The following is a 19,029-nucleotide window of genomic DNA, read 5'->3' as shown; positions in this document are numbered from 1 at the left end:
AGCAGAAAGGTTTGCCAAACCATTATAACTTTAAATCACAAACGTGTATTACAGCTGAAATTCCTAGATTTTTGTTTTTAAAGATTGTATTTATTTGACAGAGAGAGACAGCTAGAGAGGGATCACAAGCAGGGAGAGTGGGAGAGGGAGAAGCAGACCTCCCGCTGAGCCGGGAGGCCAATGCAATGTGGAGCTTGATCCCAGGACTCTGGGATCATGACCTGAGCCGAAGGCAGACACTTAACGACTGAGCCACCCAAGTGCCCCTGAAATTCCTAGATTTTAATGCTTTTCTTGATATTTGGTCCTTGATGCCATATATACATTATAATGAGCATTTTAGGGGCGCCTGGGTGGCTCAAACATGACTCTTAATTTCAGCTCAGGTTGTGATCTCTGAGTCATGAGATTGAGCCCATGTTGGGCTCTGCACTGGGTATAGAGACTGCTTAAGACTTTCTCTCTCCCTCTGCCCCCATCCTCCTGTGTGCATGGCCTCTCTCTCTCAAAAAGATAAAATAATACTAAAAATTAAAATGAGCATTTAATACAGGATCCCAAGCAAACTAGCTTTAGGATCACACTTGAGAAATGAACAGAGTGTGACAGACAACCAAATGTTGTGGCAAAGTTTTATACACAGTTCTTTTCTGAGGGCAAATCACCAGCTAAAATCTACCCCATCAAGGGCAGTAGACAATGAAAGATCTTTGTATGAGAACACAGTACATGCCTCTTTGGGGCAGGAGTCTAAACCAATTCCAGAGAGATTACTGAGCATCTGATATGGTATGGCTCCTGGCAGAGTAATTCAATTAATATCTGTTGAATGAATATATGAAGGTGAGTGTTGTTGGGGAAAAAGCATGAGAAATAAATCCTCCCTGATACATTAAACAATGAAAAATAGACACTTCAATAGTCTTTATTATTATGCTATTATTTTAAGAACGCAACATAAGACCTACCATCTAGGCAAATTTTTAAGCATACAATACAGTATTGTTACCTGTAGGGACTATGTAGTAAAGCAGATCTCTAGGACAGATTTATCTTGTATGACCAAAACTGTGTACTCTTTGACAAATACTACAATAATCTTTCAAACCACTAACGCCAGTACCGATTTATGACTAGTAGAAGATTTAGAAGTTGTTTTTTTCTTAGCATATATTTCTTTTGATACATAGCATACATTGATTAAAAAAATCAATACAATCTTTTTAGGAAAGCAATTTGGTTACATGTATCAAATACATAAAACTGCTTAAGACCTGGTAATTCCCTTTTGGAAACTTCCCCCTAATAGCAGTTACTGTATTCCTAGCAGCAGCTTTTATGTAGCACTTTCTATGTGCCAGGAATTATCCAACAACTCCAGGTCGCATTGCTACAGAGTAGAGGATCTAGAATTTGCACTTGGGCGCTGTGGTTCCAAATTCGGTGTTCTGACAACTTTTGCCGTCTTAGCTATGACGAGGTCTACTTTGGCACTGTTTGTAACAGGAAAAGTTTAGAAACAAACTAAATGTCCATCAGTGGGGTAGAAGTTAAATAAACACTAGGGGGGCGCCTGGGTGGCACAGCAGTTAAGCGTCTGCCTTGGGCTCGGGGCGTGATTCCGGCGTTATGGGATCGAGCCCCACATCAGGCTCCTCCGCTATGAGCCTGCTTCTTCCTCTCCCACTCCACCTGCTTGTGTTCCCTCTCTCGCTGGCTGTCTCTATCTCTATCGAATAAATAAATAAAATCTTTAAAAAAAAATAAACACGAGGATATCCATTGATAGGACAAAAAGCAGGCATTAAAATCAAGTTTTAGAAATAACATGTTTGCATGGACAAACAAGATAATTGGCTTAGTGTGAGGGAGAAAGGCGCAGAAGAGTACACATAGTGATTTTGGTCTACTAAATGTTTTCTTTGTATAGTAAAAATTTTTCCTTGGTGTTTTGCTGTATCTTCCAAATTTTCTAAATGAACTTAAATTCCTTTTGTACTCAGAAAAAAAAAGTTACTAACAAATTTCTCTCTAGGCCAGCACAGCCCAAGCAATATATAATGCAAGTCATAAAATTTAAAATGTTCTCGTAACTATAACCACGTTAAAAAAAGTAAAGAGGTGGAATTTTAAAAATATTTTTAACCTATAGTTCTAAATTATTTCAACAGATGACCAACATAAAAACATTATTTTTTTGTACTAAGTTTACAAAATCACTTTAGCACATCTTAATTCTGTCTAGTCACATTCCTCCTGCTCAACAGCCAGATGACTAATGACTACCGTAATGGACAACACAGCTATAGATTCTTGGCAGAAGCTATACTTTGAAATCACATGCGCCCAAACCAGGACTTTGCAACCCTCCACTAAACAACCTCAATCTCCATGTAACCAACTACACCTGTGTCAAACTGCTTCTTTAAATGCAAAAAGATGTGCTTGGGAGATACATGGATCTGCATTTGAATCCTCTAACACTCATTAGCTGTGTGCTCTTCAGCAAGTTAATTAACTTCCCTGTGCGTCATTTGACCTGTTTTGTAAACAAGGATAACAACACCTACTCAGAGTTGTTGACATTGAAATAATGTATTAAAACATATAATATGGAAAGCACTTGATAACAGATTTTTATTATCTACTCCTTGCCCTTTGCAACCCTCTTTATTCAGATTAAGTAAAGGTTAGACTTAGCAGAAGGGAAAATTCTTAAAATGGAGATGGTAGAAAATGTCATTTTAAATGGTCCTAAAACTAGAAAAAGGAATACTCATTCACTGTTGGGAATGCAGACTAGTGCAGTCAGTCACTCTGGAAAATAGTGTGGAGTTTCCTCAAAAAGTTAAAAATAGAACTACCCTACCATCCAGTAATTGTGCTACAGGGTATTTACCCAAATAATACAGAAACACTACTTCAAAGGTATACATGTACCCCTGTTTGTAGCAGCATGATTCACAAAAGCCAAGATATGGAAGCAGCCAAGTGTCCATTGATTGATGATTGGATAAAGAAGATGTGAGATCTATATACACACATACACACACAACAGAATATTATTCAGCCATAAAAAAAATAAAATTGTGCCACTTACAATGACATGGATGGAGCTAGAGTGTAATGGCTAGCAAAATGTCAGTCGGAGACAAATAACCTAGGATTTCACTCATATGTGGAATTTAAGAAACAAATGAACAAAGGAAAAAAAGACAAAATAAGGAAACAGACTCTTAATTATGGAAAACAAACTGATAGTTACCAGAGGGGAGGGAGTGCAGGATGGGTGAAATGGGTCGATGGGGATTAAGGAGGGCTTAATGAGCACTGGGTGATGTATGGAAGTGATGAATCACTATTGTACACATGAAATATAACACTGTATGTTAACTGGAATTAAAAACTTAAAAAGCCAAAAAAAAAAAAGTCCTACAACTAATTTTGGGGGCTATGGAGAGGCTTGTTGGGGAAATCCAATAAATACATTTGTCCTTTGGCGGGGCGGGGGTGGGGGGGGGGGCTACCTAACGGCAGGCAATGAATGGCACACAACTTTGCCTCACACGGCTTTCGCTCAGCAAACATTCAATTCATTTAACAGATATAAATTACTGAATATGTGCCAGCATTAATACTAGACAGACGTGATTAGGAGTGGGGGAAAAAATGGGGGAGTATATTCGCCTAACTAAATGGAGGAATGAATAAACCAATGAATATTGTACCTTTTCTAATTTTTCTCAACTCAGTTGTCAATTTTTTGAGTTGCTGCTCTTGTTTCACCTAAGATTTTACCAGGTCAGTAGGTAATGGGGTTTCTTCCAAAAGGTTCAAATGAAATATGGTCAGTCTACTATGGCTGAATGTGGGTGCAGGGTATATGTGGGTTCAACTTTTGTGTGGGTTTCAAGCATTTCAAAATAAAAAACTGAGAAGAACATCACCAGTTACAACGGAAGGTAATCATCACGACACGTGTCAATGCTTTTAAAGCATCATTGTTTATAATAGATCATCAGAACCATATAGAGGCCCCCAACAGGTGAAGGACTAAGACAATCCCCATAACCAAGAGGATAAAGTACTAAACGGCAACCAACTTACATCTGCAGACTTTGTCAATTCATAGAAATATGTAATGAAATGTGAACTGAGGGAAAAAAAAGCAGACTAGGATCCATGATTACAACAACAAAAATTCACGTGATGTGCACTTACAAAACCTAAAAATGTATTTGACCGGGCAGGAATATTACTTCCTCTTCTAGGTAGATTGCCCAGGTTCATAATAAAAAAAATAAATAACATCTATGGTAAAGGCTGTTTGCTAAGCAAACATATCCTACACCAGAGGGCGGGATAGCCAGGGAAAACTGCCTGTCTAGTGAAAAGAGCACCAACAAAGGAGCACTGGTTTTCAGTGGTCATGATAACATGCAGTGATACAGTTTAACCACCACTTGGAACCTTTTTCCTAATCGGAGTAATTATTCAGAACAATATACTCAACACAAACATTTGATGACTAGTGCCAGATTTTATTTTTACATAACTTCTCAATCTTTTAACCGCAAGAGTGCATACAAAGTGGAGGGGGGGGATGCCTACTGCCTTTCACTGTTACTGTGGTCTGATATCATGCAACATGGATCAAAGTAGCTGGTTCACATTAAGAGACTCCCCAATTTTCTTCCACAAGCACTTTGTGCTTGAAAACATAAAAACTTGCCAAATCATTTAGTACTTAAAATTAACAACACTGTCATCATCTCGTGGCTTAAATGATGACTGAACAATAACTCAAGATACTTGCTTTATTAATATAATTAGTATTCTTAGATCTTTTAAAATTGCTCTTCTCTAACCCTAGGGGGAAAGGATTTCAAAAGGCTGAATACATATGCTGATTCAGGATACGATTTCTCACACATCCAACCTCTGTAATTTGGATTATAGAGCAATATAGAGTAATTCTGGCACCAACTCTTTGGCAATGTTGTTTGAAAACAAAGATACCATTACACACATGATCCAGCATTTTTTAGTTTGCATTGCATGTAAGTAAATTTGTATAATAGGTCTTCTTTAATATAAAGTACTAGATTTTTTTTTAAATGATTGAGAATATAGTTATTAAGAGACACTCCTTGGTTCAAAAGCTCAGAGGTAAAATCTAGGTAGAGTTGGAACACAACTATAAAGAGAAGAGATCCAAATTGCATTAACTTGACAAAAACTTTTGATTTAAGCATTAAGTTCTCAGGTAATCTCTTTGGGGGTACAAATACAAAAATACCAAGAAATAATAATGTTTGATAAAGTATTTGCCTTGTCCCCAAAGTATTACGCCTTTAAGTAGAAGGATCTAAACGCCAATTCTGGTTATAAAGTCTAACATCTGGTGATCTTAAGCAAAATACTTAATATCTCTCTGATTCAAATTCCCTGTCTATAAAAATGAGACTTAATATACAGTTATTTATATTTAATATATAATTTCTAAATTAAAACAATTAAATGATAAATGTGAATATGGTAGTCCCAATCATTGCTAAGATATTATCCAGCAACTGTCTTATTCAAATAGATAATTTTAAAAGAGTCTTTAACCAGTATCAGAAACACTTTTTTGCATAACTTCAAGCCCTGGGGCTAATTACACATGACACAAATCTTGCCAACTGTACTGCTTAACATTAAAAGAAACTTATAGTTTTGCATCGCTTTATGTCATAGGGTTAATTACACACAACAGAAATTTCACCAACAGAACTGAACTATTTTAGCTTAAAGGAGACTTTGAAAAAAAAAAAAAAGATACTAACAGTTCAAATCACATTTAAAGAAGCCAACAAAAAGGGAAAGCTGCGATGGATAAACGCAGACTTTCTTGACATAAGTTTATCTACCAAGACAAACTAAAATACACACCTCAAGCAACCAGTGCCTGTAAGATGGAAAAAGAACGCCATTAACGCACAGGACTCAATGACACTGAATGACAGCAGAGGCGTTTACTAAAGTTCAGGTCTCCCCACTACTTCTCTGACAAAATAAACCAACACGACACACAAAAGCGGAAAACCTCCAACACGCAAGGCACCGGCTTACCCGCTTGCAGCTCCCCTGAGTAGCTCCAAGGAAAGGGGGCAGGAAGCTAAGGTATATTCAATGAATGAAAGCGAGGACTGGGGCTTTGGGAAAGTGCACGAGACGGACCCTACCTTTCACAGATTTCCCAATACTGTGTAAGCGAGTGATGGAACTGTAGTTTTGGGCCACATTCTTCAAAAACGCTTCCATCTCTTCCTGGTGGTGGTAGCCGAAATCCAGCGCAGCTACCAAAGGCAGCAGCAGCCCTAGCCAGAGGCGGACGAAGTCCATGTTCTAGAGATGAATACAAATAACAAAGCTGAGAACAGATAAGGAAAGGGTTGTGGACGTCACTAGCTCGGCTCAGCGCTGTGCTGTCAAGTCTCCTGACACTACCGCTCCCTGCTTCCAAGAAGGTAAAAGTTGGAAGCAGCACCTTCGGGAGTTGGTGTGAGCGGAGCACGAGTAGCCTCGAGTGCCCTCCATCCCGCCGCCCGCCCCTTCCTCCCTCTCGTCCCGGAGTCGCCGCCGGCCGGCAGCTGCAGCAGCTGCGAGAAGCTCCGCGCGCGCCCTCAGCCTCACCCCTGCCCCGACGCGCACCTCCAGCCGTCGCCTGCCGCTCGCCGGGACCCGGCATTATAGCCGGGCGGGGGGGACGGGCGGCCCCAGGCCCCGCCCCCGGCGCCTGACTGACGTGCCGCCGGCCCACTCGGGCGCCGCGCGGCTCCCTACTGGGCGGGACCGAGCGGCGCGGCCAGGGCGGCTCAGCGCCCTTCGCACCTGGGCGAACAGGAACGCGCGCGGCGCGGGGTTACGGGGGCGCGGCGGCCCGTGCGGGTGAGCGGCGGAGGGCGGCGGAAAACCGAGTCGCCTGTTGCGGTCCCGCCCTTTGCCCGCGCCCCGGGGTGGAAGCGTGTCCTCCCTTTGGCCACGGCTCCCGCGAGGGGCACGCGGGCGTGTGGGTGTCTCCAGCTGCTGCGAGTTTGCAGCTGTAGAGCCGGGCCCTTGGCTCACCTGGAGCCCGGGACGCTGTGAGAGCTCCACGTGGCTCTCACGGTCTCGGCGGCGCCGGTCGTAGGGGCCGAGCTCCCGGCTGTGCCAGGCTCCCCAGCCCTGCTCTGAGGGCGCGTGTGTAGACGTTTTAAATTGCCAACTGTGCAGTATAGGAAAATTTCCGACAAATTTATTTGGTGTGCGAGATTGGCTCAATCAGTTAAATTTAAAACGGGAAGTCACATGCAAGAAAGCACAGCCACTATTTGTAAATCCAACACTCCTTCCACCGACACTCCCTAGGCCAATTTTAGTTCTCTTTTTCTAAAATGCTTCTTTCTGGAAGGATGAGGTGGTCTACATTTGCACGAGGGATAAGAGATTTCACCAAAGCCTGAGAGGCGGTTTGTGGCGTGGGCCAAGACCACACACCTGTCACACGTTACCTGTCAGAGTAATTGAAGATTCCTGCCGAGGTCCAGTGAATATAAAAAGCTTGAAAACCACCGATTTGGAGTAACATTCCTCTTTAACAGATTCAAAATACTAGTGCCCCACTGAAAACTAATTGAACAGAATTTCTCTCTAGGTCCTGGAAAGGACATTTTTAAAAAATGCATTGAGTGAACCCAATATGCCATCCGAAGCTGAAAACCGCCATTGATTTGCCTGCCTCTTCCTTGTTGCAGATACAGATACAATTGTAGAATTGAGCTCTCAGGAACAATGATGCCCCCTGTGATTCCCAGGCAGCAGAGCCCAGAGAGAGAAAACCTAAGACTGTAGCGTCACAAGATTTGGGTTCCAATCCCTGCGCGGACTCTCAGTGGTTGTGTCAACTCACTGTGCCTTAGTTTCCTGGTCTGTAAAATGGAAATAATAATTATACGTACCTAACTAAAGTTGGCAGGCCCATTGTAACAACTGTATGAGGTGTTTATTAAATAATCTAGTTTAATTCATAAGTCTTTAGACTTTTCTAAGAGTTGGAAAATCTTGACATTGTTGGGTTTTTGAGCGGATTTCTTTTTAAGTGTGCAGCAGTTACTCTGCCGTGACTTCTAGCAGATGGCTTGAAGAGATTCTTTCACTGTTGTTCATTGACTAAAAGGTCTCAAAGGAAGTGGAATGGAGTTGAGGAGGTTACATTTAGGCAAAGTTACTATAAAAATAGGAAAGGGAGTTGATGAGGAACAAAGTGAAAGCTTGCTGATTGGACTTTAGAAATGCTACATTTGTTATAGAAGAAAGTAGTTATAGGATTTCCTTCAGTGGTACTGCGGCTGGAGACTGGAGAAATAGTGGCTTTGTCAATACTGAGGTAGAGATCGCAAGGGTTGTTGTTCCAGAAAATCAAAGGGGTGAAGTATAGTTGAAATTACTGCCCTTGGAATTCACAGTAGGTAGGAAGGGAAGCAAATTCAGAGAACCAATCAGAGAATTGAGGTAGAAAGAGTACAGAGGATTGAGGGCTGAAGGTCTAAAACCTAGTGACTCAAAGCATGGTCCAGGAACAGCATTGACAGCACCTGTAATCTTGTTGGAAAGGCAGGCTCCCTTGTCTCATTACAAACCTACTGAATCAGAATGTGAATTTTAATAAGATTCTAGTTAATTCACAGGTACATTCAAATTGGATTTGCACTGGTCTAGAGGTAACAAAAGCTTAGTACTAGAGTCTAGTGAGAAATAAAGAAAAATAGAAAGTTGGTCTAATACAGTAAAACATTAAAGTATGAGGCTTCAAAGGTGATCTAAGTATGACACCACTAACAGTAAAACCACAGTAAAGAGGCTAATAATTTGACAACATAAAAAATGTATACCTTCTGTAAAGGAAAACTCAGCACAAATGTTACCTGAAAAATTACAAACTGGAAGAGAGAATTACTAGCTCTTACAAAACCAAGAAAGACATTAATTAGCAGCCCACAAACGGAGTAATACAAATGACCAATAAACATAGTAAAAGCTACCAAAGTGGTTAGCAATCAAAGAATTTACAAATTTAAAGGGCAAAATAGTATTATGTTTTGCTTTTCACTAAGAAAGATTTAAAAGATGGATAGTACTTGGACAAGATCTGAAGAAATGGCATTTCTGCTGTTTGAACGGTACTATAAACTGATACAACACTTCTGGAGGACTATCTGGGAATAGACATCAACATTTAAAATACGTTCTTCCTTTCTAGGACTATAAGCTATGCAGGTAATTCAAAGAAGTGCTGAATTTATATATGTTAGGATCTTTACTAGCACCACTGTTTTTAATTGTAAAAAAAATAGATAAATGTAAATGTCAAATAATAGCAGATTGATTACATCAATTGTTCTCAGCTGGGGCGAGATTGCCCACAGAAGCCATTTGAAATAGCAGGAAACATTTTTTTTTTAAGATTTTATTTATTTATTTATCTTTTTAAGAGCGAGAGAGTGCTCCTGCTCTTAGGGGTGGGTAGGAGTGGGGGGAGGGGTAGAGGGGGAGGGGAGGGGCAGGAGAGGGGAGGGGCAGGAGAGGGGGAGGGGCAGAGGGGAAGGAGAGGGTCAGACAGATTATTTTGCTGAGCATGGGGCATGATGCTTGGGCTCCATCTCATGATCCTGAGATCATGACCTAAGGGGAAATCAAGAGTCAGATTCTTAACTTACTGAGCCACCCAGGGGCCCCTAGCTGGAAACATTTTTCATTGTCATGACTAGGAGGATGGTGCCACTGGCATGTAACTGGTAGATGGCAGGGATGGTACAAAACATCCTACAATGCACAGTACAGGCCCCACGATAAATTATCCGGCCCCAAATGTCCGTGCTGAGGTTGAGACACCCTGGGTTAGATAAGGAATATTACATCCATAAAATAAATTATTTTTCAGCCATAATAATGATGATGTAGATCTGTATATATTGGCTTGGAAAGGTCAACCATTGAGTGACAAAAACCCGATTAGAAAAGTAAAATGAATGGTAAGATCCCATTTTGGAAAGCAAACAAAAAACTATTCCTAACAGCAAGTTTAAAAGGTCACAAAAATGCTGAGTGGTATGCTCTGGATTGCAGTGTTTTGATTCTCTCTTTTGAATCTTTCTGTATTTTCTAAAAAAAAATTTCCAGCAAATGTGTTACTTCCTTTAATCAGAAAAATAAGGTATTTTCATCTAAAAGCAGAACAGAGCAAAAAGCACAGAAGCATCTGAGATGAACAGTTCTGAATGAATACAATATCAAAAATTCTTTGTACTGAATTAGAGAAATGAAGAGTGAAAAAGTGAGTTACAGAACTGAGGAAGGCCACTGGAAATGGGATATGAAAGAACTGAAAAGGGAGAGAGTAGATCAGTCTTGCTCAAAAACGCTGAAGTTCCCTGAGTTAGTGGCAAGAATTGGAACAGAGGGAAAGACTATAGCTATGGGCTAAATACCTCAACAGAGGTCAACAAGAATAAGAGAAATGTAACTCGATTTTGTAATCTTTAAGCTTTCTTTTTTCTTCTTTCAAAAGTGTCACAAGAAAATATGAACAACTAAAAGAAATTTTGGAAACCTACAAATTCCACTTGCTCAAAAACAACCATTCTTAAAACAAATTTAGGTATCAATCTGTCCTTTAGCATTGCATAGTTGTTTCTATTTCACTATTATATACAGAATACCCATAATCATTCGTAGAGCTAAATCTTTGAGCACATCCTTATCTTCTTAGGATCAATACTTAGATAAGCAATTGCTAGGTAAAAGAGCATGTACATTTTTAAGATTTTAAATATTTTTAAATATTTTAAATAATACCAAGTTGTGCTTCTATAAAATGTCAAAGTATAATTTCAAAATGTTATAAAATAATTCTCATACAAATACAGTTAAACACAGTCAAGTTTTTAACTACCAAGAAAATCAGCAGTAAACAAAGCTGATTTAAAGAAAGATAAGAGAATTAATGTGTATAGGTAAGTATAAGAAAATACTGAAGTCATTCTAAATTATTGCTAAATTAGATAGAAATCTGATTAATGTCTTACAGAACATTAAATTATGACCTTTGGTGCTATCTTCTTTACACAGCAGAAATTATGAGCGTCTTACCAATTTTCCACAAGTTAACAACTAAATTTCTTTTTTTAAAGGATGAGTTTGAGCTTATGCTTATTAAAGAAATTGAATCAATAATGAATAACCTTTCCAAACAGAAAGTATCAGACCCAGGTGGGTTTACTGGTGAATTCTACCAAACATTTAAAGAAGAAATTAAACCAATCCTCTACAAACTCTTTCAGAGGATAGAAGCAGAGGGTACACTTCTTAACTCATTCCGTGAGGTCAGCATTACCCTAATACTAAAACCAGGTAAAGACATTATAAGAAAAGAAAACTATAGGGGCGCCTGGGTGGCACAGTGGTTAAGCGTCTGCCTTCGGCTCAGGGCGTGATCCCGGCGTTATGGGATCGAGCCCCACATCAGGCTCCTCCGCGGGGAGCCTGCTTCTTCCTCTCCCACTCCCCCTGCTTGTGTTCCCTCTCTCGCTGGCTGTCTCTATCTCTGTCGAATAGATAAATAAAATCTTAAAAAAAAAAGAAAAGAAAAGAAAAGAAAACTATAGGCCAATATCTGTCATGAATATAGATGCAAAAATTCTTAACAAATTATTAGTAAATCAAATCCAAGGGAGCATAAAAAGAATTATACATCATGCCCAAGTAGGCTTTATCCCTGGTATGCAAACCTAGTTGAACATTCAAAAATCAATGAATGTAATCCATCACATTCACAGATTAAAAAAAGAAAAACAGGGGCGCCTGGGTGGCACACCAGTTGAGCACCTGCCTTCGGCTCAGGGCGTGATCCCGGCGTTATGGGATCGAGCCCCACATCAGGCTCTTCCACTATGAGCCTGCTTCTTCCTCTCCCACTCCCCCTGCTTGTGTTCCCTCTCTTGCTGGCTGTCTCTCTCTCTGTCAAATAAATAAATAAAATCTTAAAAAAAAAAAAAAGGAAAACCACATGATCATATCAATAGATGCAGAAAAAGTATTTGACAAAATCCAACACCCATTCATGATAAAAACTCTCAGTAAACTAGGAATCGAGGGGAACTTTCTCAACTTCATAAAGACTATCTATAAAAAAACTGTAACTCACATCATACTTAATGGTGAGAAACTCAAAGCTTTTCCACTAAGATCAGGAACAAGGCAAAGATGTCCCCTCCCATTACTCATTTTCAGTATTATACTGGAAGTCCTTGCTAATACAATAAGGAAAAAAAAAAACCAAAGGCATACAACTGAGAAGGAGATATAAAACTACTTTTTTTCACAGGTGATATGATTGTATAGAAAATCCGAAAGAATCGACAAAAAAAAAAAAAAAAAAAGCAACTCCTGGAAACTGATAAAAGATTATAGCAAGATTGCAGGATACAAGAGTTAACATTACAAAAATCAATTGCTTTCCTATATACTAACAATGAAGAAGTGGAATTTGAAATTAAAAACATAATACCATTTACATTAGCACCCCCCCAAATGAAATACTTAACTATAAAACCAACGAAATATGTACCAGATCTATATGAGAAATGCCACAAAACTCTGATAAACGATATCAAAGAAATAAACAAATGAAGAGATATTCCATGTTTGTGGATAGGAAGAGTCAATATTGTCAAGATGTCAGTTCTTCCCAACTTGCTCTATAGATTCAAAGCAATCCCAGTCAAAATTCCAGCGAGTTATTTTATTGGTATTAACCTGATTTTAAAGTTTATATGGAAAGGCAAAAACCCCAGAATAGCTAACACGATGTTGAAAGAGAAGAACAAAGTTGGAGGACTGATGTTATCCAACTTCAAGACTTACTCTAAAGCTACAGTAATCAAAGCAGTGTGGTACTGGTAAAAGAAGAGATAAATAGGTCAATGGAACAGAATAGAGAGTCCAAAAATAGACCTCCATAAATACAGCCAACTGATCTTTGACAAAGGAGCAAAAGCAATACAACGGAGCAAAATAGTCTCATAAATGGTACTGGAACAACTGGACATCCAGAGGTAAAAAAAATATAGAGATCTAGATGCAGACCTTACACCCTTCACAAAAATTCATTCAAAATGGGCCATCCGCCTAATGTAACACTCACAAAGCTATAAAACTCCTAGAAGATAACATAGAAGAAAGCCTAGATGATCTTGGGTGAGGTGATGCCTTTTGAGATACAACAGCAAAGACATGAATTATGAAAAAGAATTCATAAGGTAGACTTCATTAAAATGAAAAACTTTTGTTTGGCAAACAAATCAAGAGAATTAGAAGATAAGCCATAGGTTGAAGGAAATTATTTGTAAATGCACATCCGATAAAGGAATGTTACCCAAAATATACAAAGAGCTCCTAAAACTCAACAATAAGAAAATACCTTGATTGGAAAATGGGCCAAAGACCTTAACAGACCCTTCTCCAAAGAAGATATACAGATGGCAAATAAGTGTATGAAATGATGCTCCCCATCATACGTCATCAGGGAAACGAAAATTAAAATAACAATAAGATACCACTACGCACCTATCAGAATAGCCAAAATCTGAAACTCTGAAACACCATGCAGGTGAGGATGTGGAACAACAGGAACTCTAATACATTGCTGGTGGGAATGTAAAATGGTACAGCTGCTTTGGAAGACGGTTTGATGCTTTCTTACAAAACCAAACAAATTCTTTCCATACAATCCAGTAATCCTGCTCCACGGTAGTTACCCAAATGAGATAAAAAATGTATGTCCACACAAAAACCGGCACAAGGATGTTTATTGAAGTTTTATTCATAATTGCCAAAACTTGAAAGCAACCAAGATGTTCTTCAGTAGACTGTGGGACCGTCCAGCAATGGGCATATTATTCACTGCTAAGAAGAAATGAGCTATCAAACCATGATGATATATGAACCTCAAGTGCATATTACTAAGAGAAAGAAACCAATCTGAAAAGACTACATACTATATGAGTCCAACTATAGGACATTCTGGAAAAGGCAAAACTATAGAGACAATAAAAAGATCAGTAATTGCCAAGGTGGATGGGTTGTGAGTGGGCTGAGAGCAGAGGACTTTTAGGGCAGTGGCGATGATGGACATATGTCATTACACATTTGTCCAAACTCATAGAACATACAACAATAAGAGTGAACCTTAAGGTAAACTAGGGACTTTGGGTGATTACGATGGGTCAACATAGGTTCATCCTCCATGAAAAATGTACCGTTCTAGCGAGTGATGCTAATAATGCGAGAGGCTCCGCATATGTTGTGGCTCGAGTCCAGGTGTCTCCTGCTATCAGGAAGTAGAGCGTTCCCATGAGAACCTTCATAAGTTTAAATGGCATAAAGCAAAGAAACAATAGCATTAACTTATATGGAAGATTTTTTGAGCATTCGCAGACCCCCCAAAAATAACCTCTTTTAGGCTTTTCTGATATCTTAGGACACATCTTATTACCGGATGCACGAAATAAATCAGGATAAAGCATAGATGCTCACAGACACAGTTTCAAGCCATGGAGGCTTGACGCTGAGAGGCTGAGCGTAGTGAGTCTGGTGGGACCACTCTTGCTGCCTGGGGTGCACACCGCTTCTGTAACAGCTTGCTGCAAAGCAAACACTGAGACTAATTTTACTTTTCACCTTTTCCTGTAAAAGTAAAAATCAGAAACAGATACTAATGTAGGCCTTTTTTTTTTTTTTTAAGATTTTATTTGTCAGAGAGAGAGGGAGAGAGAACACAAGCAAGGGGAGTGGCAGGCAGAGGGAGAAGTAGGCTCTCTGAGGAGCGAGGAGCCTGATGTGGGACTTGATCCCAGGACCTTGGGGAACATGACCCGAGCTGAAGGCAGACACTTAACCGACTGAGTCACCCAGGCACCCTAATGTAGGTCTTTTGTAAAAGCAAAGTGGTGTAATAACTTGAAAAGCAGGAGATATCTGTATATGGGAAATCTCTGTACCTCTTCAATTTTATTGTAAACTGAAAACTGCTCTAAAAAAATTGCCTTAAAGGTTGCTGGAGGGGAGAGGGGTAGGAGGATGGGGTAACTGGGTGATGGACATTGGGGAGGGTATGTGTTGTAATGAGCACTGGATATTATATAAGACTAATGAATCACAGACCTGTACCCTTGACACAAATAATACACTACATGTATTGAATTAATTGAATTTAAATTTAAAAAAAACTGCCTTAAAAAAGACAAATTTTCTTGAAACTTCACATGTAAAATGATGTCTTGTACTAATGCCACTCACTAATTCTTTCTGCTGCTTGCGGCTTCCTATATAGCTGAGAGGGGTTGGTATTTATGTTAAGTCTGACTCTTCCGGTATCTCTCTCTCAGCACTATACCTACCTCTTGCAAACTAGCTCCCCCCAAATCAGATCTATCCTTCCACCAAAACTGGATTTGTTATTATTTGATAAACACTAAAGAAGAAAGCGACTTTACAATGTGGTAGAATAGAAAGATTATAATATTTAGCAAAGGTTATAGAAGTCGTTAGTGAAAAGCTAGATGGTTTCCATGAAGGTCCAAAATTTGATCCTACCCTTGACTACCAAGGAGTGATATCTAAACAGTGGGACCCAGAAATTTAAAGAACGCAGCTTAACTCAAGCATTCTGTTTAAAACAAGAGCTCTGTAGTCTGTGCTGTACCTATTTTTGTTTTGTTCCTTTTTTTTTTTAAGAACTATAAATCTTTTTAACAAGCATTTCTCTAGGGATAATGATTGTGTTTTCTATTTGCTATGGAAGCTATCTATCAAAATCCAAGCAAAGTAGTTCTTTTATCTTGGATGTGTAACTGTAAATATGTTAGCATTCCTTTGGGAGGTTCATAAAGAATTTATGATAAAGTTCTGAATCTTAGAATTTTCTGTTTTTTTTTAAAAAGTTATTTATTTATTTATTTATTTATTTGGGAGAGAGAGAAAGCATGATCGGAGGGAGGGGCAGGGGGTGGGGAAGAATCTCAAGCAAACTCCCCACTCAGCTCAGAGCCCCACTCGGGGCTTTATCTCATGACCCTGAGATCATGACCCAAGCTGAAACCAAGAGTGGGACACTTAACCGACCAAACCGCCCAGGCACCCCAAATCCTAGAATTCTTGATGACACACAGGAAAAAATAAAAGGACTGGGACGCCTGGGTGGCTCAGTCAGTTAAGTGTCCGCCTTTGGCTCAGGTCATGATCCCAGAGTCCTGGGATCAAGTCCCACATTGGGGTCCCTGCTTAGCAGGGAGCCTGCTTCTCCTTCTCCCTCAGCCCCTCCCCCTGCTCGTGCTGTCTCTCTCTCTCTCTCAAAGATAAATAAATAAATAAATAAATAAATAAATAAATAAATAAATAAATAACATAAAGAAATAAAAGGACTGAAAAATGCTATTTAAGTCATCAAAAAGCACAGCATAGTTCCTAGAAGAGTATGACAAAACATAGCATGACTGTAAAGGCATCTACCATTATCATTCTTTCCATGGTCCCTCTTCAGCACTGTTACCCTGGGAGTAGACCTATTTGTAGCTCTGCCCTACTCTCTTATCATTCATTCACTCACTCATTCCTTTATCAAATACTTATTGCTTACTCTGTGCCAGGCGCTGGGATATTGCCAAGGGATGACAACTGTGAACAAGACAGGCCAGATCCTTGCCCTCGTGTAGCTTACGTTCTACAAGAGCCCAAACTCCCCAATAGAGAACATCATATGATCTCAGAAACCTGTGATCTTTCTTGGGAGCTGGCTTGACATTACTTTCTGCTTCTTATATCTAATCCTTAGTGGCGTGGACCACATTCTACACTGCATAGCACGACCTTCTTTGCTCAACATTTTCTCTACTTACTGAGAGTGAGGCAGAATTATACTTTAATCAGATCAAAATTCGATCCAACGCTCCAGTAGGTCCTAACACACCACTTGAGAACCACTGTCAGGAAAAATCTAAACAAGTGTGAAATTTAATTTAGTCCAGAAAGATATCTCTAGAGTGAGTGAAGCATCATGTTATAATTTTTTGTTTCTTCCATGGCATCTAGGTCAGTGCTCAGTACATGCTTGCTGATTTATAAATGTTACTCTAGGAAGGACAGAACATCACCATATTATACATAATAATGAATTGCCAAAAACTGTGTCTGGGGACCCAGACTACCCAAGTTTAAATCTTAGCTCTGTCACTTAACTATGTGGCCTTGAGTTTGTCACTTAATCTGTTTTCACGCCCTTATCTGTAAAATGGGGCTAATCATGGTATCGATCTTACAGGGTGATAGGGAACTTACAGGGGTGCATATATTAAGCAGGTTACTATAAGCTAAGAGCTTATAACCAACAGTGGCATATTGGAAATGCTTTATAAGCCCCAAACTAAAACTATTGTTATTATTATTACCACCTAGTGAAAGTGAACAAAACAGAAAGGAATACAAGGTCCAATACATGTTTCTGTTTTTCTTTTATTTCTCCATGCTAGCACCTTCCACATACTGCCAACAGTGGAATAGATCTTTATCAATTGGGATAATTTACTCTCAGGGAGCAATTGTTAGGACAATGACTTTTTCTCTTAAAAGCTTGGTCTTTGAACACAAAAGTAATACTTTTCCTACTATGCTTTATATATATGATAGATTTGAAAGAAAGCTTCCTGGGCCTAACAAGGCAAATTTCCAAAGCCCAGATGGTAACATTTAACAGCATTTAATCTGGTCATTACATTATATAGATATCAAATGAACTGATTTAACAGCAGATGATAAATGTACTCTTGTCTCTTTAGGAAATGGTGTAATTGCTGGATTCTATTTTCTTTCTTTCTTTCTTTTTTAAGATTTTATTTATTTATTGAGAGAGAGAGAGATTGAGAGAACGAGTGGGAGGAGGGGCAGAGGGAGAAGCAGATTCCCCCTGGAGCAGGGAGCCCAATGAAGACTTGATCCCCTGGGATTATGACCTGAGCCAAAGGCAGACACCCAACCTACTGAGTCACCCAGGCACCCTGAATTCTATTTTCTTCTCTACTTTGTATAAAATGTTGAGAAATGGCTATCTTTTGGCTCATTAAAAAAAAAAAAGTATATATTTGAGAAGCAAACCTCCTGACTTGTTAATATCCCAAAGCTGCCAAGAAAAGGGGTGGGGGTAGGGAGAAAGAAAGAAAAAAATGTACATAAACCAGAATGATGAAGAGACTATTTGAATGTAGTTGAAACTTGTAAGTTTCACTTACGCAGAGGCTGCTTCTACACGAGGCCTAGAAGCAATATAGAGGCTGCTGTTAGACAACAGGTTTGAGCAATGGAAACTTGATCAAGGCAGGAGAGCCCAAAGCGACCCGAGCCCCTGACTGAATTCAGGTGACCCACCTCAACAAAACACCCATAGGCACTAGCTAACCAATGGGCTATTTACAACCAGGCACGGGCACCAGAAAAGGGAGAATCCCATACGTCCCCATGCCTCCTCACCTTCCCTCTTCAAAAGCAGCACCCACTCACTGCCTCCTTGCGACAGCCTCTCCCTCCCTGTCCTGGCCGCCTCTCCCTTGCAGCGTATTCAACACACTTCTATTGCCTTTGTCCCGCCTCAGGTGAATCCTTTCACCGCCCGCACCACCGGCTCCCACCCCACATTTGGGTGCCCTCATCCAATCGGGAGAGACACCACATTTAGACACCACAACCTAATCATTTACTTTTCAGTGATTCTTTTGAAAACAGCCTAAATCTTGTCCATTCAACAATGGACTCCACAAAATCAAATTATAAATACATTTAGACAACACTCAGAGCAAATTCTCTTGTCTTCTCATGGTTAATTGAGTCATTCAGTCAGGGTGCCAGTGTTACAGGATTCTTTTCCTTCCTTGGTGCCCACAGTTCTTGGTCACACCAACT

The 19,029-nt window shown here is 39.7% G+C and overlaps 1 protein-coding gene across 4 annotated transcripts in view; it reads right to left on the bottom strand.

The window, feature by feature from the left end:
- Positions 1-19,029, bottom strand: part of CPM (carboxypeptidase M) — a 99,863-nt gene that overhangs the window by 61,704 nt on the left and 19,130 nt on the right. For 2 of the 4 annotated variants that reach the window (XM_045789620.2, XM_045789618.2), the window contains exon 2: positions 6,228-6,390. In XM_045789620.2, the coding sequence (XP_045645576.1) occupies positions 6,228-6,387 (160 nt within the window). In that variant the 5' untranslated portion in view covers positions 6,388-6,390. Of the gene's footprint in view, positions 1-6,227; positions 6,391-6,678; positions 6,755-19,029 lie in introns of those variants that run through there. The other 2 variants (XM_045789619.2, XM_045789621.2) reach the window with 2 other exon arrangements.

This window comes from Ursus americanus, chromosome 17, assembly GCF_024610735.1.
Source record: "Ursus americanus isolate L20-20 chromosome 17, mUrsAme1.1.p, whole genome shotgun sequence".
Lineage (NCBI taxonomy): Eukaryota > Metazoa > Chordata > Mammalia > Carnivora > Ursidae > Ursus > Ursus americanus.
The sequence above is the reverse complement of the archived record's forward strand: the minus strand, read 5'-3'. Positions and strand labels throughout refer to the sequence as shown.